Source organism: Anabrus simplex, chromosome 8 (genome assembly GCF_040414725.1).
Source record: "Anabrus simplex isolate iqAnaSimp1 chromosome 8, ASM4041472v1, whole genome shotgun sequence".
In the NCBI taxonomy this organism is placed as follows: domain Eukaryota; kingdom Metazoa; phylum Arthropoda; class Insecta; order Orthoptera; family Tettigoniidae; genus Anabrus; species Anabrus simplex.
In genome coordinates this window covers 120,649,437-120,669,097 of record NC_090272.1, presented here as the reverse complement: position 1 = coordinate 120,669,097, position 19,661 = coordinate 120,649,437, and the positions used below count along the sequence as shown (strand labels likewise).

The 19,661-nt window shown below is 40.5% G+C and overlaps 1 protein-coding gene across 1 annotated transcript in view; it reads left to right on the top strand.

Annotated features, from left to right (window-relative positions):
• Positions 1–16,658: 16,658 nt before the first annotated feature.
• LOC136879332 (gustatory and odorant receptor 63a-like) overlaps positions 16,659–19,661 on the top strand; it is a 72,913-nt gene continuing 69,910 nt past the window's right edge. Inside the window, exon 1 of the mRNA XM_067153149.2 lies at positions 16,659–16,880. Within this exon, the coding sequence (XP_067009250.2) occupies positions 16,659–16,880 (222 nt within the window). The remainder of the gene's footprint in view (positions 16,881–19,661) is intronic.

Below are 19,661 nucleotides of genomic sequence, written 5' to 3'. Positions count from 1 at the left end.
TTGATAAAAAATGATCAGTTTAGTTTTAATGGAAAATTAGTATTTCGAGTTTCTTCTTTGGTTTGATGTGTGTTTCGTTGATTTAGGATGTCCGAAACTATTAATGATTTTAAGAAAAATGTTTCTGCACAAGCTATTTCTTCAGATTTCGTGAGCACTTGTTCAGTTAAGAAAATATATCTCGGGAACAATTTGCTCAAGAAGGCGGTAGTTTATGTTGATTCATAGTAAACATCCGGCTGCATAAGTTGGCTACATTTGTTTTTACGATATCACTGCATATCTGGTGATTATGCGGTAAGAAGCATGGTAACGCCCACGTCTTTTAAATGGCATTACACTTTCAAGTGTGATTTCCGAGAAACTATATTATCTGCGAATATTTCCCATTTTCTCAGGAACTCAGGAACTACTTGAGGTAGAGCTCGCAGATGTTCACCTCTCATTAGCAGCATTAGTATTAGGCAACCGCCCTCTATATAAAATGGAAGGGATCCGACACTTCGAAAAATGAAGGTATCGGCCAAAGAAAGACAAGGACCATGAAGGGCGTGAAAATGAAAGACTCCCTAGGCCACGAGTGCTCTAATACCGTCGGAGTCGAAAAAGAACAAGAGTTGGCCAAGGGAGGTCGGGTAGGATAGATGAAAGTGAGGAGCATGGCACAAGTAAGTGGAAGCAATGCCAGGACTCAGGTCATGGCCCCGTGTTCGCCAGCCCACGCTCCCAAGTTGAAAGTCCTTGGGGGCCCTTTTAGTCGCCTCTTACTACAGGCAGGGGATATAGTGTGTGTTATTCTACCGCCCCCTCCCATAGGGGGACACCAAAGAAAACCTAGGCCAGACAAGTTACTGATGACTTGGGGAACCATAGATTGAACCTCGACAATGCTAGAATTACGGCCATGGACCGTAAGGTATAGAAACACATTGAGATCCAACGTTCATTGACACCCACAGCAACGTACGGGCTTAGCAGTCAATCTAGACCAAATGCCAGCTAGGAATAGAAGAAAAAGGAGAAAAAGCCGGGATGAGTAGCTCAGACGGCGCTGACCCCAACTTGGCAGATTCGATCATGGATCAGCCCGGTGGTATTTGAAGGTGCTCAGATAGGTGTCGGTAGATTTACTGGCACGTAAAAGAACTCGCACGGGACTAAATTCCGGCACCTCGGCGTCTCCGAAGACCGTAAAAGTAATTACTGGGGCGTAAAGCAAATAGCATTATTATTATGAAGGAGAAAAAAGAAAGAAGAAGAATTACTTTTCAAAGACCTAACAACTCAGTATCCACACAAATCAGACGAAAACTCAATCTCACAGTTAAGTGCCTCGAACGGCGCAGCCAACAAGAACTAACCCATCAACGACAATACAACAGCGAATAGACTACAGTTTTCTGAATGTACAAGACAATTATAGCGTGTATCAAACACATGTAACAGTTAGGAATTATTCAAAAGTGCCAGAAAACATCAAATTTCCATTATATAAGACTCATTAGATGAGGTCATCTGATATGACGGAAGGGTAAAATTATCAGGATGGGAGCCAGAATGTTTCTGTTAGAAAGATAATCAAGAAGAAAGTGGCTGTGGTCTATGCAAAGGTACAAACGATCTCATCAACAGGCTGATTGAAAATAATATTCCATCCCAGTTGTAACCCGAGTCCATGGATAGTAACTAACCATCATGGCCAAGCATTTACTGTACTTTTCTTTACTTCTTTAGAATTTCTTCGCATGATCTTTCACACTTATCATTCATCATATACTTGGATCATTTATTCTTGTTTAAAGTAGGCCATGAAGATCATGTGCAGTGGAGATGAATGCTATTTAACATCTTTATTCGTGATATCATTTGTGTTTGTGGTTTCCAGAGAATATCTGTGATTTTAAATAACACTCAGGAAACTCTATCGTCAAAAATGACCAGTGATTCGCCCCAGTGCGGCACGGCTCATCAGTTGGATTACCGCAACTTCCCAAGACCCATGCCGCACTGGTCATTTTTGACGATTGAGTTTCCTGAATGTTATTTAGCTATCTCAATCGGAAGCCATATTTTTGGTCATGCTAGCCCGGGAGGGCATATATAAGTTAGCAAGTGGAGATGCAAGTCTCCCTTAGTAAGTCGGCACTGCATTGTGCTTTTCTAATGTATAGCTCTAGTGATGGCAAAACTTTTCAAAATAACGATACATCGGTTTTTCGATACATCTGTATTAAAATATCCATTTTCAAAATATCAATATATCGCCGATATATATCCGTTTTTAAAATATTGGTGCTATTTATCCATTATTGTAAGTCTAGTTTTACATTTAGCACAATGATTAAAGGATTAAAGTCTCGACACAGATCAGAAACAAGCTTAATACAATGACCAAGTAGCATGACCTTTTCACTACAATGACACATTATAAAACATTCACAGCCGATAGATGTTATGATTAGACCTCGGATTTTTAGGTGGTAATAGGTTAGAATGCAAAGTAATTTTGTTTGTAGGAAGTGCCATGCAACCCGTTGTACCATAATGTACAAAGAGTAGCATCAATTCAAGGAGTTCTATAGGCTGTACTCCTAATATCTATGCAAATCTCATAGCATAACCGTTGTACAGTGTAGGGTATACTTGTTACTGGCTAAAGTATGTTTGCATTCTAACCTATCAGAACCTAATAATCCGGACTCTAGTTATGATACATAGAAAAACAGTATATGCAAGGTGTCTAGTAACGAGCTCCCGGTAACAACTTAACACCGAAAAACCATATGAAAAACTACAAACGTATAATTTGTGTACGAAGTACATCTGATAATTATCAGAGCTCTATAAAGTAATAAAACATTTTCTTCCCAACTTCTTCCACAGCACTGCAATTACATTTGTTCGTGAAAAAAAACATGATGATGATCTTAGATCAGTTTCCAATACCTCTTAGGTAAGCCACTTAATCGGTTTCTCTTTTCCCTGATGGTGTTACCGGCCTTTGAAAACAGTCTCTCTGCTGTGACAGAGGTCGCTATATAATATGTCGTATGGCTTTTAGTGCCATGAGTGTCCGAGGACAAGTTCGGCTCGCTAGATGCAGGTCTTTTGATTTGACTCCCGTAGGCGAAGTGCGAGTCGTGATGAGGATGAAATGATGATGATGGCAACACATACACCCAGCCCCCGTGCCAGCGAAATTAACCAATTAAGGTTAAAAGTCCCGACCCTGTTGGGAATCGAACCCGGGACCCCTGTGACCAAAGGCCAGCACGCTAACCATTTAGCCATGGAGCCGGACAGAGGTCGCTATAATGCTCAAGCATTGCCTTGTTAACGTGCAAAGCTTTGCATACGAGGTATGTACGATGAATGATTTGTGATATTATCACTGTATTTACCGAAGTGAATTAAGAAATGAAAATTCAAATTTCGTAACTGTAGCATGCAAATATTGAAAGGGTCTGAAAAATAATGATATCGTAGTCATAAGTATTTAATTAGACAGAAATATGGAATATATTGGGCACAAAATATCGATATTGACAATATATCGGACCTCAAAATATCGATGTCGATATATCGATAGTCCATCTCAAAATATCGATATTTCCGATATATCGATATTCGTTTGCCATCTATAGTCGCTACCGGCGTGCTAGCCGGCGATTGTCTTGGGTCAGTGCGGTACTCAACTGATGAGCCCATGCAGCACTGGGGAGAATGGTAATTTTTGACGATTGAGTTTCCTGAATGTTATTTAGCTATCTAAGTCAGAAGCCATACTTTTAGTCACCTATGATTTTGTTTTATATGGTTTTATAAGACCTAATACATGCTAAATAAATATTTATCTTAATAGAAGTATAGATATATTTGCTATAAACCAGAGGTATTAGGTTAGCCTCGCGAGTCCACGCTCATTGTAGGGCCTGTTCTATATTCAGTCTCCACGTCAGACATCTGCCCATTTTTAAACAGAGATATTTAATTTCACTGGTCCAAGACAGTGAGTGGGACGTAATATTTTTTGAAAACAAAATTGCCTATTTTTTGTGGGGTTAATTTTAATTTTGTTCTGAAGGCGCCACTTCCAGAACAACGGATTCCTAGATTGGAATGCCTTGTGCGGCACCAATGGCAGCTTCAGTAGACGAGGGGGAAATATTCTTTGACTCAGCCGCACCACTAGCATAAAATGAAAACCTGAGAATGCTGGATGACATTTTCTTGTCAAGTCCGCGTGGTGTGACGAGCTGGGTTGCTGTGACTTGTCGTCTTGTTTCATATTGTGCTAGTTCGCTTGAGAACTTGGGTGGTGGTGTTATTATTTGCTGCACAGCAGAAAGAAAAACGACAACTCCGCTTCCTCTTCCCATTCCACTTGCTTCTAGGTGGTCCTCTGAGGTGCCAGTTGTTAATTTATAGAGAAGCATGTAATGTAAACAGGTGGAAAGTGTTTACGCGGAATGAGGAAATAAAGGCTTAGTAGATGAAGCAGTGTAGATAAACAGGCTTCAGTGGTGGCGTTGCACAGAGCACAGTTAATTCAGAGAAGCTTACACACTAAACGCTCTCCACGTTGCTCTCCAGCCCGTGCTTACTGCATATAAGTGTCCCTCATGCACTAGTGATGAGTGGGATGCCTATTCAGTGGTTTACGAAGGCGCGCTACAACATGCTCTATTTCGGATGTGAAACAGTCATTTTACTACACACGTTCTGTAATATGGTGCATTTATAAATACGCCACCAAAGATGCAGAAAATAAAGTTTAATAACTCATTAATTTATACATATACATACATTCCACTCTACTAAAGGGTTGCTTGTATGTGTCTTGAGCCAACCATTAGCTCTTAAATGCAACTCTGTTCGGCGAAATACGTATACAGTCGAACCTCCATTATTCGAATTTTCAGTATCTCGAAGTAACTTCAATTTCCCGGCCGTTCGTTCTATTCTTCACGTGTATTTATTTCTCTATTACTCGAAATTCGGTTACACGAATTTCTCAATTTCTTGAAGCGAACCTTTCCTCCCTCGAAGCAAAAAATACTCTGTAACTCGAATTTTATGCAACATTAACTGTGCAATACGGCATTTTTGGTTTGTGAGGAACAGCTAACAAGTAAAGAAAGGGTTACAGTAATGCTGGGAGCTAATATGACGGGAGCCTAAAAACTAAAACTTCTAGTGATCGGAAAATCGGCGAAGCCTTGCTGTTTCTCGGGTGTGAATTAATTACCGGTCATGTAAGAAAGCAACCCACGAAGTCGCGGATGACAAGCTCCATTTACGAATCTTGGCTGCGTGGTATTGACGAGAAGTTTCAACGTGAAGGGAGGAAAGGTTAACCGTAAGAAACAGACGAGACTAAGGGATTTTTTTCAAAGATGTTAACGGAGGTATGTTTTTTGTTTCACTACTGTATGTACTGTATCCGGTCTTCGAAAAATGTTACTATAATAAGTGTTATAATTAAAGTGATGCCGTAAAATAGAGTTTGTTTGTAAATGTTTAAGTACTGTTAAAAATAATGTGTTCAGTATAAGCCCGTAGATAAATATGATGCAATTATGTGCTACACATGCTCAAAAACAGTATTCTCTATATCTCGAAATTTCGATAACTCGAAGTTCCTGAGGTGATTCGAGATATCGAGGTTCCATTGTATATCGAAAGTAGGCGATTATTTGTAAACTCCTACGCATACCGTCTGCTATCTTCGGCTGCATTCCGAACCCATTCTCCATAGATTAAAGTTATGTCTGTCTATTCATTGTTACTGAACACACCAGCTTTGTCGATATGTTGGCAGCAAATGAAGTGTTACTGTATCAAATACCAGCCTACTTCTGAGCGTTCGAAAACGAGGCTTACTAACGCAAGAGGGCGCATAAGGCAGGCAGTGATGAGTAGAGTCCGGATTATTAGGTACTGATAGGTTAGAATGCCAGCCAGTAACAAGTGTCCCCTACACTGTACAACGGTTATGCTATGAGATTTGCATAGATATTAGGGGTACAGCCTATAGAACTCCTTGAATTCATGCTACTCTTCCTACATTGTGGTACGATGGGTTGCATGACACTTCCTACAAACCAAATTACTTTGCAATCTAATTTATTACCACCTACTAATCCGAGGTATAGTGATGAGAAACATGCACTGAGCGGCCGTCCGGTTGTTATTTCTTCGTTTTCTGACGTAACCTACCTGAGGCAGAAATACCCCTGTGAAAATCCGCTATTAGACTTCCCATTCCTCATTGGTGTATGCGGGATGCTTATGAGTAGAAAGTACGGCGCTGATATAATAAAAATGTATGTATGTGTGCATGTACAGTAGAACCCCGATATCTTGAATCACCTCGGGAGCTACATTTTATTTCGAGTTATAGAAATTTCGAGATATAGGGAATACCGTTTATGACCATATATAGCGCATAATTGAATCATATGTATCTACGGGCTTATACTGCATACAGTAACTTTTTAGAAGATAGAATACAGTACATACAGTAGTGAAACAAGAAACATACCTCCCTTAAAACCTTTGGAAAAAATAGTTCGTCTCTTCTGTTTTTATTATTAACTGTCCGGCTCTATGGCTAAATGGTTAGCGTACTGGCCTTTGGTCACAGGAGCCCCGGGTTCGATTCCAGGCAGGGTCGGGAATTTCAACCATCATTGGTTAATTTCTCTTGCACGGGGACTGGGCATATGTGCCGTCTTCATCATCATTTCATCCTCATCACGACACGCAGGTCGCCTACGGGAGCCAAATCAAAAGATGTGCACCTGGCGAGGCCAACATGTCCTCGGACACTCCCGACACTAAAAGCCATACGCCATTTCATTTACTGTTAACTTTCTTTTCTTCCACATACTTGTCATCAACATTTGTATTGCTGTGAGAAACACTGACTCTGTATGTAGGTTCGAAACCACGTAGCCAAGATTCGTAAATGGAGCTTGTCAACCACGGCTTCCGGGTTTGCTTTCGTACATGACCGGTAATGAATTCACACCCGAAAAACAACTAGGCTTCGCCGATTTTCCGATCACTAGAAGTTTGTTTTCCGGATCCCGTAATATTAACTTACAGCATCACTGTAACCCTTTCTTTACTTGTTAACTGTTCTCACAAACTACATATGCTGTCTTGTACAGTCAATGTTGTACACAATTCAAGTTATAGAGTGTTTTTTTGTTTCAAGGGAGGAAACGATTTCTTCGAGAAATAGAGAAATAAATATACATGAAGAATAGAACAAATGACCGGGAAATTGAAGTTACTTCGAGATACTGAAAATTCGAGTAATGGAGGTTCGAGATATCGATGTTCGACTGTATTTATGTATGTATTATCTGCGCACTTTTTATCGATATATTTCCGTCCGGGGTGAGGAGTAAGGAGGGAGCTCTCGCGGTACCAGTAGTACTGCCAACTGAATGGAAATGAAATCAGAATTGAATCGATAATATGAGCGATCGATATGAATTTTGCTAAACCTTTGTTATCATAAGCCAACAACTGTGTCACACACACAATATATAACATTATATAACATTTCTCGATGCGAATCTTATTCCTAGAGTGAATTCTATAGTTGGGCTTTGCTGTGTAAATAACAACAGTACTAGTACGTAATGTGTACGGCAGATGTCGCACAGTGATGCATAAGCGATTCATAGTTTGTGTTTCAAAGGTTGCCAGTACGAATCTCGAAGATTGCCGAGGTCGACCAATTCAGCACTAGGATGTAAATATATACAGAAAAGGTGCGCAGATAATATATATGTATGTATGTATGTACGTGTAGACTAGAAAAACAAGTATTCCATCTACAAACTCCATCTGCCATAGTAGAACCCCATCTCCCAAAATTATAGAAGCATTTTACGGTAATTCTAATAATCCAACGAAAATATTACCTTTTAGGAAACTTTCTCGTTATTCAAACTTATCAAAAAACTTTTTAACACCGTAACGATCGTTGTTGGCAGTTTGTTGTTCCATACTTTCATCACAGCAATCTGTGATGAATACATAAGGCCAAACGGTACTAGAAAGTTTAACCCTTCAAAGTTTTAAGTTAAGTCTGTATCGCTCGAAGTTCACAATCCAATAAAATATTATTTATTAACCTGTCATCAGAATGTTATGGAAAACACTCGATTTAGAACTATCTTAGTTTAGGTAAAGCTGAAGCTGCATTTCTCTCCCCACATCATTACTGACTACATTATTCGTACAGGTACCAACTCCAAGAGTTACCCATATGTACAGGAATAAGCGAACAGTAGGTTCTGAGGCAACAGACCTTCCTGCTGACATTTGGTTCACAGTAAATCATGAGACTATATCGAGACTATTACAGCGTAAGCACCGCATTAATTCAAATATCCATAAAGAAGAAAAAGTTACTTTGCATACTAAAATGCGACCAGTTTTCTTGTGTCTCATGTTATATGGTTTGTTCCCTCTACAAAGAAATAGTTCTGGTAAGTAACTGTGTCAAAAGTTCCAAACAAATTTATTAAAAGCCACCATTCCAATACTTTACAATCTCTAAGTTTAAGATACAAATATTACATAGATGTTAAAATGGGATATGCTTCGCTTAAGCTTTGTAAGCATCTTCAGCCACACTTTATCTAAAACTAAGTCAGGGCTCTGAACTGGGTTCCTCATTAAAGTATAATACATGCTTTAATGCAAGACAAAACAGTCATAAAAATCTAGTCTGTGGATAAAGCGATGGTTAAATAAACTAAAATTCAATAATAAACTTGTCATAGTAATATATGTACATGGAATGAATACTAGTGTTTGTCTTAAAAAAGTACAAGTTGGTTATTTGTAGAACGAGACATAGTCATAATGATCTGACATACAATTGGATTGTACAAATTATTTGATATTAATGAGACTCATAACATGTAAAGTAACAGTGTACCATAAAGTGGCTTTTGTTATGATAAGAGAGTTTACCTTCTCAGGATAGACTATTTTTCCTATTCTTCTTGAAGTAGGCGCTCGATTCACCCAGAAGGACGCTCTGCCAACGGTGCATCGCGTACATTTGCACGAGGCGGAAAAATTTAGGGGGAGAAAAAAGTACCGCAAGATTGAAATATATTTTTAAACCAGACTTTTGTTGTGTCTTTGACTAAGCTTTCACATCTAAAGGTTATTAGGAAATTCGCTTGCTATCAGCTAACTGGACAGGCTATACCGATGAACATGAGTCGTTTGCGTAGAAATCATAACGAATCTTTAATAATAATAATAATAATAATAATAATAATAATAATAATAATAATAATAATAATAATAATAATAATAATAATAATAATAACCGAGCAAGTGGCCGTGTGGTTTGGGTCATGTAGCTATCAACTTGCATTCGGGAAATAGTGGGTTGGGACCCCACTGTCTTCAGCCCTAAAGATAGTGCTCCGTCGTTTCCCATTTTCACACCAGGCAAATGCCGGGCCTGTAGCCTACCCTAATTAAGGCCACGGTATCCTCCTTCCCTCTCCTGGCGCTCTCCTATCCCACCGTCAGCATAAGACTTATCTGTGTCGGTGCGACGTAAAGCAGATTGTTAATAATAATAATAATAATAATAATAATAATAATAATAATAATAATAATAATAATAATAATAGCTTTCTCCATCTTCGTGTGGCCTCCAGAGATGCCTGGTGCAGGTCTTTCGAGTTGACACCTTATAGGCGACCTGCGCGTCTGTGGCGTTGGGGCTCTGTCTATGATGAATTGCAGTGCTGAAGATGGCGCAAACACCCAGCCCCGAGTCATCGGAATTAGCCAATGGAGGTTAAAATCCCAACAACCTGGTGGGGACCGAACCCAGATCCCTTGGACCAAAGGTCACCACTCTAACCATGTAGCCATGGAGCCGGAAATTGTGATTAGAAAGGTTTACTCAGCTCACTTCCATCGGTGGTGCGCCTAAGAAAAGCTGCATCACCTCGGGATGCGGACATCAATAATGAAGACTTGAAATAAAGAAGGCTCTAAGTGCCAAAACAATAGTTTTGAGAAAAATGAGGGGTTTTTTTTGCTAGGGGCTTTACGTCGCACCGACACAGATAGGTCTTATGGCGACGATGGGATCGGAAAGGCCTAGGAGTTGGAAGGAAGCGACCGTGGCCTTAATTAAGGTACAGCCCCAGCATTTGCCTGGTGTGAAAATGGGAAACCACGGAAAACCATCTTCAGGGCTGCCGATAGTGGGATTCGAACCTACTATCTCCCGGATGCAAGCTCACAGCCACGCGCCTCTACGCGCACGGCCAACTCGCCCGGTAAAAATGAGTTTAAAGTATACAGAAGGCACTGGCGCGGAGCATAGAGCATGGCCATCTGTTGATAGATATTGTTACTACGCCATCATTCGTGGCAGTTCGAACCTTTTATACATTGTTAGGCTTGGCGTGTAGATACTACCGGTATTTCACACACTATCTCAAAATGTGTAACTTTGGCGCTTAGAGCCTTATTTATTTCAGGTCTTATTGTAGTGTTGAAATGTGTCGATATCACTACAATGCCGTTTTCTAACTTGTATTGTTTTCCTCGTTTTCATCGTCATTTACTTGATCTGAGACAAAGAAAAGGTATATTGTTTTTCTTGCGTATTTTTTCAGGCAGAGCATAAAGCTTTGGTTCAGTTATTTGTTAAACAGTGTATGACTTGTATGCCTTTGCTGGTTGGACAGTGTTTATAGTGCGCTATGTCTTCTAGTATAGGCCAGAGCAATTTTGTAACTTTCATTGATCTGTCTCTGCCTTATCCTTGGCTTTGACAATATGAAAGTGACTGAGGTGTGAGCGATGTTAGTAACACCATTCCTTATGCAGCCAGTCCCTGCTATGAATGGTGTGAAAATATTGCCCATAAGGTCGGTTGGTGCATACATTTCAGTGGGTTTGGCAGACTGATATCTAATAACAACTTCTGGCTCGATGAGGAAAGCATCGGGAAACTACCTCACTCCTCATTTCCCTAGTACGCCTCTTCAGTGATGCCTAGGCCATCTATGACAGCTGATGTTAGAGCTGTGAGGATCCAACCAGCCTTAGGCCTGAGGATTGAACATATATACATATGAATAGGGTGATCCTTTCCAGTGTTACACTGTCTGCATTACGAATACGCGCAGTGGTGTATTGAGATGGTCAAGTGTTTTAAAATAATAAGTTTTATTCAAATCATTTTTAAGTGTATGTTTTATCATTGTGCTATATTCGACAAAAGAAAAAACTATCGGGTGCCGAGTATCGCAAAAGCAAGTCAGAAAAAAGAATGCGACATACAGAAGCAAAGCGAGTCTCTGCATAAAATCCTCAAAACTGAAACAGTCGATGTAATACGAGTACGAGCGGAAGAAAAGATCGAATCCAAATGATTCGGGGTTCGTTGCAAGTATTTCCCATCGTGATCGCAGTAATATCGAGGGCAAAAATGAAACCGATTTAAAATTTTCAAGATCAGAAAAGAAAAGCAAGTGGGGATCTAGAAAAATTAACTGATCCAGTAAAATGGAATACTTCTTTAAAGTGACGCCGAAAGGCTGGAAATCGTAAGGAGAGTTCTCCTGAAAAAAACAAACAGAAAAAGATTATATTTTTTCTTCGCAGCTGTAATGGTCGAATACTTTAATTAAATTATCATATACAAGGAAACTGCGTATCGATCGATCATGGTTAGTGTACTATAAAGAAGCAGAGTCTGTGGTTTGTTTCAGATACAAGTTGCTTTCTATATCAATCAATCAATCAATCAATCAATCAATCAATCAATCAATCAATCAATCAATCAATCAATCAATCAATCAATCACCACTGATCTGCATTTGGGACTGTCGCCCTGGTGGCAGATTCCGTAACTCTTCTTTACCTAGCCAGTTCTTAAACAATTTCAAAAAAGCTGGGAATTTACTAAATCTTTCCTTGATAAATTATTCCAGTCCCTATTTCTTCTTCATATAAACGAATATTTTCCCCAATTTGTCCTCCTGAATTCAAACTTGATCTTCATTTAAAAACTCCACTCAAACTTTTTCGTCTCCAGTGACAGCTCGAAACATTCTGCACTTCTCTCACTGGTAATGGATATAATGATTGGAGGCATTTATACATGTATCTAAAGAAACATATATAGATTCTTCCTCAAAAATATACTCGTACACCTACAAACAAACAAACAAACAAACAAACAAACAAACAAACAAACAAGCAAACAAACAAACACAGGTACCGAACTCTCTAAAGTAACAAAAAGATTCATCAGACCATGGTGTAGAACTTACTGTACCTTCCTTCGTGTGTATGTTGGTACAACATCTCAATACACTATTATTATTATTATTATTATTATTATTATTATTATTATTATTATTATTATTAATCTTTGTTTCTTTCTTCTTCAGGTGAGGTTACGTTCAGAGTGAGATCACTCTCTATGCTATACTGCGGCCTACTGTACACAGCTGTTCTGGCACTGATCTGGCTGACACACGCGGAGCGAATTTTATCCATCTCTCTCAAAGATGAGGACCAAGAAGCCGCTTTAAGTGGATTTGTCGTCATTATTAACTTTTCCATGGTTCTATGTATCCCTGTGTGTAATTGGAGAGAATCTGGTGCAATAAGCGAATATCTGTCAAACTGGATTCACTTTCAGGTAAGTGGAGTTCAGTTCAATCTAACACCATTCCTGCTTCACTCACTCTCCACTAAACTTACTTTTTTACAATTTCACATTACGTCGCACCGACCTAGATATGTTCTATGGCGACGATGGGAGAGGAAAGGTCTAGAAGTGGAAAGGAAGTGGCCGTGGCCTTAATTAAGGTACAGCCCCAGCATTTGCCTGGTGTGAAAATGGGAGACGACCGAAAACCATCTTTAGGGCTTCCGACAGTGGGGTTCAAAACCACTATCTCCCGGATGCGAGCTCACAGCTGCGCGCCCCTAACCACACGGCCAACTCGCCCGGCACCCCTGGCATTTGCCTATTGTGAAATTGGGAAATCATGGAAAACCATCTTCAGGGCTGCCAACAGTGGTGTTCGAACCTACTATTTCCCGGATGCAAGCCCACAGCTGCGCGCCCCTAACCGCACGGCCAACTCGCCCGGTACACTAAACTTTTACAGTGTGGTGCAGAAGTTGGTCACTTATTTAAAATAATAATGGCGATGCATGAGTTCTTCTTTCTTTTTCTACCGCTTTTCCCAGACATGTGGGGTCGCGGGTGGGAACTGTGTCACACCTGTGGATTTGGCCCTGTTTTACGGCTAGATGCACTTCCTGACGCCAACCCTATACTGAGGGATGCAATCACTATTGCATGTTTCTGTGGTGGCTGGTAGTGTAGTTTGTTGTCTGAGTATGAAGAGGAAAATGTTGGGACAAACACAAACACCCAGTCCCCGGGCCAGAAGAATTAATCAGAAGCGATTAAAATCCCCGACCCGACCGGCAATCGAACCCGGGACCCTCTGAACCGAACACCTCAACGCTGACCATTCAGCCAATAAGTTGGACAATTGGGATGCATGAGTACTTAATGGAATTAGTATTTGCTTTCCATTTGAAAGTACAGACTTGTGAGATTGTAGTCCATCAGGTATGAAAGATCATGTTCTTAAGTGACAGCCTTCTGCTTCTTCATATACACGGGTTCGTTCAAGGGCATTTTCCATAACTGTTCGAAGTCCACCTCCGTAGCACAATGGTTAGCACTATTACCTGCCTCCTTGGTGGCCCGGGTTCGAATCCTGGTACTGCTAGAAATGTGAAAATGATAGGAAGGCTGGTGAGTGCTTAAAAAGTGGTACATGCAGCTCACTTCCATTGGGGATGTGCCTGAAAAGAGCTGCACCACCTTAGCGAGGACACGAGATTACTGTCTGAAGAACTGCAGGCTGCAAGGCCCGATTTTCGTCTCGGATGTTACTCTTCAGCTGAGGAATGGTGCGGGGCTTATTCGCGTAAACTATTTCCTTCAAGTAACCAAATATAAAATAACCAAGGGCCGGAAAATCTCGGGAAAGCGCCCGCCATGTGTACCTCGAATACTTGGAGACGAGCTTTTCGCCGAAAATGTCCCTTAAAAGCGCCATAGTTCCACAAGCTGTGTGGCTCCATCTTGCTGGAACTACATATCCGGACGCAATTCCACAGTAGACCCTCACAAAATTCTCAGCATAGTCCGATATTGAACGCCATTCACACTTGTATTGGTACCATCTTCATTTTCAAAATACAACAAACTCTCGATTATCCGTGTTAACAGGAACTCGAGACTGCACTTACACAGTTATTAGGAGCACAATTAATGTGAAATTTTTCACAAACTCACGAGGTACATTAAAATATTCCCAGCAGGAATTTCGGCGCTTAAGAATGGAGCAATTTGATTGGACGCGCCATTTTTCTACGGGGTTTATTCGTCTAATTCCAACGATTTGAGATATCTCCTGTCCTTTACATATATCTTAAGTTTCTCTGTCTAACACAGCAGCCTGGAAAATTTCCAAGGAATGTTCTCAAGGTGTGGTAAACGACTGTTCCCTACGTGCGGCTAGTGGAAGTTCCAGGCAATATCTAGCTAAGTGTATTTATGGCATAATTGTTTGACAACCCCCAAGAGAACGTGCTATACCTCTCCTAAGGTGGCTTAAATCTTCCACGTTGGTGGGCTGTGACCAAACAGCAGTCCTCGCTAAAACTATCGAATGTTATATTAATACAAAGAATACTAGCCGAACTGACATTACTTAAGATAAATAGGCCATCACCTCAGCCTATCATCGACAATGCCACTTTTTACAGTCTGGTCATCCAATATTGTTCAAGAAGATTCTCCGTAACAAATGCATAGACACTTATAACTGCATCATTTATACTAATAGCTCTCGTGCATCAAGCAATGACGGTAAGGACCTTGTTGGGTGTGATTTTGTAGTATATGAAAACGAAAGTGAAGTTTTACAGCGCAGCATAAACTATTCTCCTGCTGATCGGTCTTTTAGGCGGAACTACTAGCCGTTAAATGTGCAATACAGTGGTGTCATGACAACAAGAAAAGGGTCCAAATACTCAGTGACTCGCAAGCTGCGTTGAAGTCTATAGATAACAAATATAATATGAACCTGTTAGCAGTTGCTATAAGAACTATAGCTCATCAAAACCGTCAAAAGTGCATTTCCTGGATTCGCGCACATACTGGATCCATCGGAAATGAGAGAGCTGATCAACTAGGAAAAGTTGCTGCTCAATCAAATCGGGAAGTCATGTATGACAGTTCTCCCGTATGCTATGCAAGAAGACAAATCAAAGAGCATGTCTTGAATCAATGGAACCTCCTTTGGACCTCTGCTTCAAATGGATCCGTTACTAGAAGAATATATTTTCCCACAGTGTACAACCGACTTCAGTGCAAACTTTCGATGCCAAATTTTGAGTTAACACAATTTATGTCAGGCCATGGAAATTTAAAATCATATTTCGAACGTTTTAAAATTATTTTGACAGGTGACTATTCTTGTGTCCGCCCATGTGGTGTAGTGGTTAGCGTGATTAGTTGCCACCCCCGGAGGTCCGGGTTCGATTCCCGGCTCTGCTACGAATTTTGAAAAGTGGTACAAGGGCTTGAACGGGGTCGACTCAGCCTCGGGAGGTCAAATGAGTAGAGGTGGGTTCGATTCTCACCTCAGCCATCCTCGAAATGGTTTTCCGTGGTTTCCTCCTTCTCCTCCAGGCAAATGCCGGGATGGTACCTAACTTAAGGCCACGGCCGCTTCCTTCCTTCTTCCTTGTCTATCCCTTCCAATCTTCCCATCCCTCCACAAAGCCCCTGTTCAGCATAGCAGGTGAGGCCGCCTGGGCGAGGTACTGGTCATTCTCCCCAGTTTCATCCCCCGACCCAATGTCTCACGCTTCAGGACACTGCCCTTGAGGCGGTAGAGGTGGGATCCCTCGCTAAGTCCGAGGGAAAAACCGAACCTCGAGGGTAAACAGATGATGATAATGATGATGATGATGACTATTCTTGTTCTTGTGGGTCTACTCAAACAGTTGTTTATTTAATATTTGATTGTGCTGTGTTTACAATAGCAAGATTTGATTTGGTCTCACATTTGAACTGGTGTAATATTCAGCTTTCACAACCACTATACCATATTTTCATACAGAAATGCTGTTACAAACATTTCCTGATTTTCATTCATTGCATCCTTCGTAAACTGGTTCTGTAAATCACTATCATTATAATATTTAATTTATAATTGTATGTTTCAACTATAACCCTAAAATACTTTGGAAAATAGGGTTTACTTGTATTGGATAATAATAATAATAATAATAATAATAGTAATAATAATAATAATAATAATAATAATAATAATAATAATAATGATAATAATACACAGAATCTAATTAAATATTTTTCCAGCATATGGCCTAAGGCAATTTGGTGCATTATTATTATTATTATTATTATTATTATTATTATTATTATTATTATTATTATTATTATTATTATTATTATTATTATTATTATTATACTGTATTTTCAGAGACATTACCGTCACGTGACTGGCCGCTGTCTGCGCATGCCCCCCAAGCGCACAACGCTGCTGCTTGTGGCAGTGATCGTGGTCCTGGAGCTGATCCAGGAAGGACTGTTCCAGTGGTCGTTTGGTCAACTCAGTGTATCCATGTTCCTCGCTTATTATCACAGAGCTGTGGTCAGAGATTTGCTCGCACTGCTATGGTTTCTTCTGTGTAAAGCTCTACAACTTTCTGGCGAAACTCTACTGCAATATTTCCGTAACGTAAGTACAGTATGGCTGAGTACGCTCTGAAAATTCTGAAAATTCTTTAAATGGCTGCAACAGAATGAGTGTAAATGACATTTTAAAAGTCATACCTTATTTCAACATTCCTCTTCTACCTCTTCTTTCCCCGCTTATCACATACCCCGGTGTCTTACGCCCGGTTACACTTCCTCCACGGATGTTATAAATTTTATTGTGGTTCCGTATTGACAATTTATAGAAGTTTAGTTGTCCACCTAGTCAATACAATTATATTTTATTTACAATTTAACATTGCAAAAACATTACAAAATTAGTGATCAGAACATGTTTCGGCCTATTTTTGCCATCTTCAGCTGCATTACATTGTGTATGTATGTATGTTCAGTCTTCACCCCGAAGGCTGGTTGGATCCTCAACAGCTCCGCCATCAGCTGTCATAGATGGCCTAGGAACCACTGAAGAGACGTACTAGGGAAATGAGGAGTGAGGTACTTTCCCGTTGCTTTCCTCACCGAGCCAGATGTTATAAAATGGGAAGTGATGTAAAATATCTGAAGCAGGCTGAGTGGCTCAGACAGTCGAGGAGCTGGCCTTGTGAACCCAATTCGGCAGTCCCGATTTTCGCTCAGGCCGGTGGTATTTGAAAGTGTTCCCGCGGGACTAAATTCCGGTACCTCGGCGCCTTCGAAAACTGAAAAAGTTAGTGGGACGCAAAGCCAATATCACCATTATTATTATTATTATTATTATTATTATTATTATTATTATTATTATTATTATTATTATTATTATTATTATTATTATTATTATTATGTGCGTATGGACCCAATGGATCACGCAAAGCTCTAACGATTCTGTTTTCTGAGTTGCCAAACAGCTCTCATCCTTTCTCCGTGGATCCTGTTTCGTTCTTCTGTCCACTTTGCTCCAGTCTTCTTTTTCACTTCGTTCTCTGGTTGCACTTTCCATCCATTAATTTTTTTCCTGTAGAGGTTTCTGTCCGCGGTGTCAGTTGAGTTCATCTGGGCTTTTTCCAGATCCTTCTTCACTTCCAGTATCCATGGAATATTTTTTAGTTCTATGTTGGTGAGAATCTTGTGTGTCAGTCTACTTGCCGGCAGTCTGCCAACGTGCCCATAAAATTTCAGACGTCTTTTGCGGATGTCTGCTGCAATGTTGAAAAGCTCTTCTGTCACTTCGCGAGACCTCAGTCTATATCCATCTTCTATTTTTTGGGGACCAAGAATTTTCCTCAGGATTCTTCTTCTTCTTCTTCTTCTTCTTCTTCTTCTTCTTCTTCTTCTTCAAGTGAGTATTTGGCCTAGTGCATATTAAAGAGTAAAATTTAAGAAACGAGATTTCCACTTCCGGAGGTTCACATGGCCCTAAGTTTCACTCAGCCTTCACTAAAAATGAGTGTTAGTTAAAGCTAGGGGAGAAAAAGCGGCCAGATATAGAGCTAACCACTCTACCCCACTTGTTAGTGTCAAGGTTACGGATGATTGAAGCCTTTACCTTCGACCCCTCCAAGGGCCTTCATGGGCTGTAAGGAGATGACTTTGCTTTGCTTTGCTTTGCATAGCATAGGACGAAGTATACGAAGTCTGACGCTGATTTTGCGGCTGCATCCCAGATGCCTCCCATTTTCCCCACTCCGAGATACAAGGTTCTATAACATTACAGAAGGAACAACTGCGTCCATTTTTTTCCAGATTTAGGGCTGTCTATCGAAAGTCGGGAGGTATGATTAAGAAATATTGATGTTATGGTTACTCAGTTATTTGAACTAGTGACCATAGTTAAGACAGGATTGTTCTACGCTACTCGTCATAAACCGCTAAGCGGGCATGTTCTTTTAGACAAACGTGGTTTAGGAAGGTGAGTCACGTATTGCCACCAGCATTCAACTGACCGATAAGATCCTGATCGAACTTCCTTTATGTTTCTTCTTCTTCTATTACTACTACTACCACTTTTCCCACATCCGTGGGGTCCCGGGTGCGAAATGTGTCGCACATGTGGACTTGGCCCTGTTTTATGGCCGGATGCCCTTCCTGACGCCAACCCTATACGGAGGGATGTAATCACTGTTGCGTGTTTCTGTGGCGGATGGTAGTGTAGTGCGTTGTCTGGATATAAAGATGAAAGTGTTGGGATAAACACAAACACCCAGAAGAATTAATCACACGCGATTAAAATCTCCGACCCGGCCTGGAATCGAACCCGGGACCCTCTGAGCCGAAGACCTCAATGCTGACCATTCAGCCAAGGAGTCGGACAATGAACTTCCTTTATGTTATAGTAATAAAATAAAAATGGCGGTAGACTGTCACTATTGTAATGGCTGCACGGTTCTGAGTGGTTCGTAGACTTATTAGAAATAAATTTGCGGTAGGCTGTCACTATTGTAAGGGATGCACGGTTCTGTGTGGTTCGTAGACTTACTTATTAGAAATAAAAATGGCGGTAGGCTGTCACTGTTGTAAGGGATGCACGGTTCTGAGTGGTTCGTAGACTTACTTATTAGAAATAAAAAATGGCGGAAGGCTGTCACTATTGTAAGGGATGCACGGTTCTGAGTGGTTCGTAGACTTATTAGAAATAAATTTGCGGTAGGCTGTCACTATTGTAAGGGATGCACGGTTCTGTGTGGTTCGTAGACTTATTAGAATTAAAAATGGCGGTAGGCTGTCGCTGTTTTAAGGGCTGCACGATTTTTCAGCGGTTCGTAGACTTACTTATTAGAAATAAAAAATTGCGGTAGGCTGTCACTATTGTAAGGGATGCACGGTTCTG